Genomic DNA, 7,500 nt, shown 5'->3' on the forward strand with positions numbered 1-7,500 from the left:
CATTCCACTTAGGGAGAGGCCCTGGTATTAAACCATTAATGATGGCTGCATTCCACTTAGGAGAGGTCCTGGTATTAAACCATTACTGATGGCTGCATTCCACTTAGGAGGACCCTTGGTATTAAACCATTACGATGGCTGCATTCCCACTTAGGAGAGGCCCTGGTATTAAACCATTAATGATGGCTGCATTCCACTCTTAGGGAGAGGTCCTGGTATTAAACCATTAATGATGGCTGCATTCCACTTAGAGAGGCCCTGGTATTAAACCATTAATGATGGCTGCATTCCACTTTAGGAGAGGTCCTGGTATTAAACCATTACTGATGGCTGCATCTCCACTTAGGAGAGGCCCTGGTATTAAACCATTACTGATGGCTGCATTCCACTTTAGAGAGCCCTTGGTATTAAACCATTAATGATGGCTGCATCCCACTTAGGAGAGAGACCCTGGTATTAAACCATTACTGATGGCTGCATTCCACTTAGGAGAGCCCTGCTATTAAACCATTAATGATGGCTGCATCCCACTTAGAGAGACCCTGGTATTAAACCATTACTGATGGCTGCATTCCACTTAGGAGAGACCCTGGTATTAAACCATTACTGATGGCTGCATTCCACTTAGGAGAGGTCCTGGTATTGTACATGCTGACTCACTGAAATATCTTACTGGGACACTTGATGGAACTGAGCCATCGTTAAGGTGATCAATGTCAGCTGTGCTCTTCCTACTATGACAAGTCAAAATGTCTGCTGTGAAAAAGGTCCATTATAGCACGACCGTCTCAAGCTTCAGCATGTCAACAGAAAACAGTGAGTCTAACTTAAAGCGCCCATATTCTGCTCATTTTCAGGTTCATAATTGTATTTAGAGGTTATATCAGAATAGGTTTACATGGTTTAATTTTCAAAAAACATTATGAAATCATGCAAGCCCTGCAAATTTCGCGCGGAAATCGTCAATTTATGCATAAATATGCGGACTTTAGCTGATTATGCGCTGAATTATGCGATCGCATAATCATGTTTTTCTGGAGGGACTGGCTCACATCTCGTTTGTCTAAATTCGCGCAATCACACAGGCCTGTCCGGGAAACCGAGACCGAAACAGAAAAACAAAAAGGGTGCGTTGGATTTCTCCTCCTACCTGCGCCAGCTGAGCCTGTCGGCGCTTGAAGGCGTCGATGGGGTCGTCCTCCAGAGCGTAGTTCTCCAACACAGAGCGCACGTCGTCCACGCCACTCAGAGCAATGGCTGCCAGACGGGAAGAGGAAGCGGTCAGACAGACAGACAGAAGAAGACACAAAACGCTAAAAATAGTCTCGGGGAAGGAACTTGTTTTGGTGGAACATGTGTACGTTGAAAAGTAGTTTTAGTCGTGCGAGAGAGAACTGAAGATTGGACAGATAGTCTAGCTTCAGGGGTCATACGCATTTTAACCAGTAGCTTTCGGCAAATTTCCATGACTATGTGTTCCTGTAAATGTCAGAAAAAGGGACTAAAACATTGAAAACTCGACAAAAACGTCCAAAATAAGCAAGAAAACATAAAAAAACTGCATAATTGTCGGAAAAAGTTACTAAAACATTGAAAACTCGACAAAATCGTCCGAAATAATCAAAAAAATCCATCAAAAAAACGGCATAAATGTAAATAAAAGCGACTAAAACATTGAAAACTCAACAAAATAAGCAACAAAAACGTCATCTATATACGGCATAAAAAAAAAGCGACTTAACATTGAAAACTCGACAAAACTTCCAAAAATGAGCAACAACAAAACTGTCATTATGCCATTCGACATTATACAAGAAGGGTTTAGTGTAACACAGGGTTCATACGCATTTTAACCAGTACTTTTCCGCAAATTTCCATCACTATGTGTTCCTGAATCTCAGAAAAAGGGACGAAAACATTGAAAACTAGACAAAAACGTCCAAAATAAGCAAGAAAACGTCAAAAAACTGCATAATTGTCGGAAAAAGTGACTAAAACATTGAAAACTCGACAAAAACGTCCAAAATAAGCAACAAAAACATCCAAAAAAGGCATAAATGTAAAACAAAAACGACTAAAACATTGAAAACTCGACAAAAACGTCCAAAATAAGCAAGAAAACGTCAAAAAACTGCATAATTGTCGGAAAAAGTGACTAAAACATTGAAAACTCGACAAAATCATCCGAAATAAGCAACAAAAACGTCAAAAAAACGGCATAAATGTAAAAAAAAGCCACTAAAACATTGAAAACTCAAAATAACAAAACCAAAATAAGCAACAAAAACTTAATTTATGCCATTCGACATTATACAAGAAGGGTTTAGTGTAACAGAGGGTTCATACGCATTTTAGTCAGTACTTTTCGGCAAATTTCCATGACTGTGTGTTCCGGAAAATGTCAGAAAAAGGGACTAAAACATAGAAAACTCGACAAAATCGTCCAAAATAAGCAACAAAAACGTCAAAAAACTGCATAATTGTCGGAAAAAGTTACTAAAACATTGAAAACTCGACAAAATCGTCCGAAATAATCAAAAAAATCCATCAAAAAAACGGCATAAATGTAAATAAAAGCGACTAAAACATTGAAAACTCAACAAAATAAGCAACAAAAACGTCATCTATATACGGCATAAATGTAAAAAAAGCGACTTAACATTGAAAACTCGACAAAAACTTCCAAAATGAGCAACAAAAACTTCAATTATGCCATTCGACATTATACAAGAAGGGTTTAGTGTAACACAGGGTTCATACGCATTTTAACCAGTACTTTTCCGCAAATTTCCATCACTATGTGTTCCTGAATGTCAGAAAAAGGGACTAAAACATTGAAAACTAGACAAAAACGTCCAAAATAAGCAAGAAAACGTCAAAAAACTGCATAATTGTCGGAAAAAGTGACTAAAACATTGAAAACTCGACAAAATCATCCGAAATAAGCAACAAAAACGTCAAAAAAAAGCGGCATAAATGTAAAAAAAAAGCCACTAAAACATTGAAAACTCAAAATAACAAAACCAAAATAAGCAACAAAAACTTAATTTATGCCATTCGACATTATACAAGAAGGGTTTAGTGTAACACATGGGTCATACGCATTTTAGTCAGTACTTTTCGGCAAATTTCCATGACTGTGTGTTCCTGGAAAATGTCAGAAAAAGGGACTAAAACATTGAAAACTCGACAAAAACGTCCAAAATAAGCAACAAAAACGTCAAAAAACTGCATAAATGTCGGAAAAAGTTACTAAAACATTGAAAACTCGACAAAATCGTCCGAAATAAGCAAAATAAAACATCAAAAAACTAAATGTTTTTGAACAAAATGTTCAAAAACGTCAAAAAAACGGCATAAATGTAAATAAAAGCGACTAAAACATTGAAAACTCAACAAAATAAGCAACAAAAACGTCATCTATATACGGCATAAATGTAAAAAAAGCGACTTAACATTGAAAACTCGACAAAAACTTCCAAAATGAGCAACAAAAACTTCAATTATGCCATTCGACATTATACAAGAAGGGTTTAGTGTAACACAGGGGTCATACGCATTTTAACCAATACTTTTCCGCAAATTTCCATCACTATGTGTTCCTGAATGTCAGAAAAAGGGCCGAAAACATTGAAAACTCGACAAAAACGTCCAAAATAAGCAACAAAAACGTAACTAAAAGGCATTCGTGTCGGAAAAAGCGTCAAAAACTTTGAAAAAACGTCCAAAATAAGCGAAACAAACGTCATTTGTGCCATTGGCCATTCTCCAGCCGGTGTTAAGGTCCCCTCAGAGCTGGACTATAACATGAATGATGTCATCAGGTCTGTGGGTCATCATATCGCTCCCCGAACACAACGCTGAGGTTAAGACCACGCCAAAATACTTTTATTGATAAACGCTGAAAAAATGATCAAAAAAAAAGGATCAAATATTGAAAAAAAAATGACAAAAACACCTGGAAAGCCACAAAAATTACAAATACGTCGGAAAAAGCCACTAAAACGTCCAAAAAAATAAAAGGACAATAATGTCCTTTATTTACAGACAGATAAATCCCTAAAAACATCTGAAAAGCGTAAAAAAAAACATCGTAAAAACTCCGATTGGACAGATAGTCTAGCTAGGATAGTCCGTGTCTGAGCAATGCTTCACCTCGCTGTCAGACAGCGCTCTGCTCTGGTTTAATTGGCATTTCTTTAAACCAATCACAATCGTCTTAGGGCGGGGCTAAGCTCTGGACGGAGCCACGGTGACTCTGCTAAATAGCCTCTGGAAGGAACTTGTTTTGGTGGAACATGTGTACGTTCAAAAGTAGTTTTAGTCGTGGAACAGAAAACTCAGACTGGACAGATAGTCTACCTAGCTGTCTGGATTTACCCTGAAAAAAAATGCAACTAAATTGCAAAAAAAAAGGATCAAATATTGAAAAAAAGTGACAAAAACACCTGGACAGCGACAGAAATATCGGAGGAAATTACAAATACGTCAGAAAAAGCCACTAAAACGTCAAAAAAAACAAAAATGTTGGAAAAGCGTAAAAAAATTGTAAATAAAAGGACAATAATGTCACAATAAAAGACCGATAAAGCCCTAAAAACATCTGAAAAGCGTAAAAAAAAAACATCGTAAAAACTCCGATTGGACAGATAGTCTAGCTAGGATAGTCCGTGTCTGAGCAATGCTTCACCTCGCTGTCAGACAGCGCTCTGCTCTGGTTTAATTGGCATTTCTTTAAACCAATCACAATCGTCTTAGGGCGGGGCTAAGCTCTGGACGGAGCCACGGTGACTCTGCAAAATAGCCTCTGGAAGGAACTTGTTTTGGTGGAACATGTGTACTTTCAAAAGTAGTTTTAGTCGTGGAACAGAAAACTCCGATTGGACAGATAGTCTACCTAGCTGTCTGGATTTACCCTGCAGAGATCTGAGGAGCAGCTAACCATAGTCCTCACAGATCAGCCGGAGGTTAGAACCCCGACACAGAGACAAGAGGAAGGGGGACGGGGGACAAGACATCCGGCCGAAAAAATAAGCGTGAAATCAGGCGGGAAGCTCTGACGGCGCCGGAGCAATCCCGAAAGTGGAACGTGGAGGATATAGACTAGGGCAGTGCTTCACAAAAGCTTGAGAACCAACGGTCTAGGGCAGTGTTTCTCAAATGGGGGTACGCGGGCCTTCTTTGCAATCATGCTAAATTTAAAAATAGGTCATGCATAATTCGTAAAATAACTATACTATAATAATGAATGAATTAAGTGATGGATTCTGAATATTTGAAATGTTGCATTCAAATGTTTTTTGGTAAAAAAACAGGTAGTTGTACCTCTTTAAAATACTATAAAAATATATATATATATAAATGTTTTGCGCCAGTCAGGGGGTATTTGGCTTAACAAAATCAATTCAAAAAGGGATATTATTGGAATATAAGTTAGAGAAGCAGTAGTCTAGGGGGACCCAATAAGAGATGGGGATCATTTTCAGGTCTGAAGCTTGCTTAATAAACACGTTATCGGGTCGGTTGAGCCGTTAGTTCGGCCGTCTTACTCTTGAGGAAGTTGGCGAGGTCGTAGAGCGTGCGGTCCTCCGAGTTGCCGTCCCATTTCTTCAGGGCCATGCCGTTGAAGGGCTGCAGGCTGAAGGCCTCGCGCTTACAGTCCACCACGATCACCTTACTGGTGTCCCGGTTCAGGTAGGACACGTCCTGGAGGGAGGGAGGAGAGGGAGGGAGGAGGAGGGAGAGGAGAAGAGGGAGGGAGGGAGAGAGGGAGGGGGAGGGAGGAGGGAGGGAGGGAGAGGAGGAGATGTTCAGAAAAACAATGACATGATCCAGGTCCATAGATTGTTTCTCGTTACTCTGCTGAGATGAAGAATGATCTTTAAAATCATAGAAACATCTTCCCTTCCTCTCTCTCCCTTCCTCTCCCCTCCTCTCCCTCCTCCCTTCCTCTCCCTCCTCCCTTCCTCTCCCTCCTCTCCTTCCTCCCTCTCCTCCCTTCTCCTTCCTCTCTCTCCTCTCCCTCTCCTCTCCTCTCCTTCCTCCCTCTCCTCTCCTTCCTCTCTCTCCTCCTCCTTCCTCTCCTTCCTCCCTCCTCTCCTCTCTCCTTCCTCTCCCTCTCTCCTCTCCTTCCTCCTCCTCTTCCTCCTCTCCTCTCTCCTTCCTCCTCCTCTCCTCCTCTCCTTCCTCTCCTTCCTCCTCTCCTCTCCCCTTCCTCCTCCTTCCTCCTCCTCTCCTTCCTCCTCCTTCCTCCTCTCTTCCTCCTCTCCTTCCTCTCCCTCCTCCTTCCTCCTCCTCCTTCCTCTCCTCTCTCCTTCCTCCTTCCTCTCCCTCCTCCTTCCTCTCCTCCTCTTCCTCTTCCTTCCTCTCCCTCCTCCTCCTTCCTCTCCCTCCTCCTTCCTCCCCTCTCCTCCTTCCTTCTCTCCTCTCCTTCCTCTCCTCCTCCTTCCCTCTCCCTCCCCCTCCCCCCCCCCACATAGCTGTGACCCAGTTCCTTTTTAGCATCTAATTAAATCATAACTTTAATATCTTAATTATCTTAATATTTAAATTAAAAACCACACACACACACACACACACACACACACACACACACACACACACACACACACACACACACACACACACACACACACACTTTCTCTGGAAGCTCCAGCTGGTGACTACTAGTGAGTGTGTGTGTGTGTGTTTTTGTGTGTTTTGTGTGTGTGTGTGTGTGTGTGTGTGTGACAGATGGAGAGGGACGCTGCTCGTTGTCTCTATCACCACGCTCATCTGGTGTCCAGCCCCCCTAAAACTGCTGTGTGTGTGTGTTTGAGTGTGTGTGTGTGTGTTTGAGTGTGAGTGTGTGTTTGAGTGTGAGTGTGTGTGTGTGTGTGTTTGATGTGTGTGTGTGTGTGTGTGTGGAGTAAACCTCAGACGACACATTCGTCCATCCTCCCTCACAGCCAATGAATAAAAGGCATCTGTCTTCCTTCAGTGTGTGTGTGTGTGTGTGTGTGTGACTGTGTGTGTGTGTGTGTGTGATGTGTGTGTTTGTGTGTGTGTGTGTGTGGTTGTGTGTGTGTGTGTGTTGTGTTGTGTTGTGTGTGTGTGTGTGTGTGTGTGCGTGTTGTTGTGTGTGTGTGTGTTATGTGTGTGTGAATGTGTGTGTGTGTTTTTATGGTCGATGTGTGTGTGAGTATTGTGTTTGTGTGTCTATGTTTATGTGTGCATGTAGTGTGTGTATGTGTGTGTGTGTGTGTATGTGTGTTTGTGTGTGTGTGTCTATGTGTGCGTGTGCATGTGAGTGACTGTTGTGTGTGTGTGTGTGTATGTGTGTGTGTGTGTGTGTGTGTGTATGTGTGTGTGTGTGTATGTGTCTATGTGTGCATGTGAGTGACTGTGTGTTGTGTGTGTGTGTGTGTTTGTGTGTGTGGGATGTTTATGTGTTTGTGTGTGTGTATGTGTATGTGTGTGTATGTTGTTGTTTTTTGTGTGTGTGTGTTGTGAATGTGTGTT

At 41.5% G+C, this 7,500-nt stretch overlaps 1 protein-coding gene across 1 annotated transcript in view; it reads right to left on the reverse strand.

Annotated features, from left to right (window-relative positions):
* LOC120544598 (ribonuclease S-7-like) overlaps positions 1–7,500 on the reverse strand; it is a 30,678-nt gene that overhangs the window by 446 nt on the left and 22,732 nt on the right. Inside the window, exons 8-9 of the mRNA XM_039778471.1 lie at positions 5,550–5,706; positions 1,151–1,257 (exon numbers count right to left, since the gene is read on the reverse strand). Coding sequence (XP_039634405.1) covers positions 1,151–1,257; positions 5,550–5,706 — 264 coding nt within the window. The remainder of the gene's footprint in view (positions 1–1,150; positions 1,258–5,549; positions 5,707–7,500) is intronic.

Source organism: Perca fluviatilis, chromosome 2, assembly GCF_010015445.1.
Source record: "Perca fluviatilis chromosome 2, GENO_Pfluv_1.0, whole genome shotgun sequence".
NCBI lineage: Eukaryota > Metazoa > Chordata > Actinopteri > Perciformes > Percidae > Perca > Perca fluviatilis.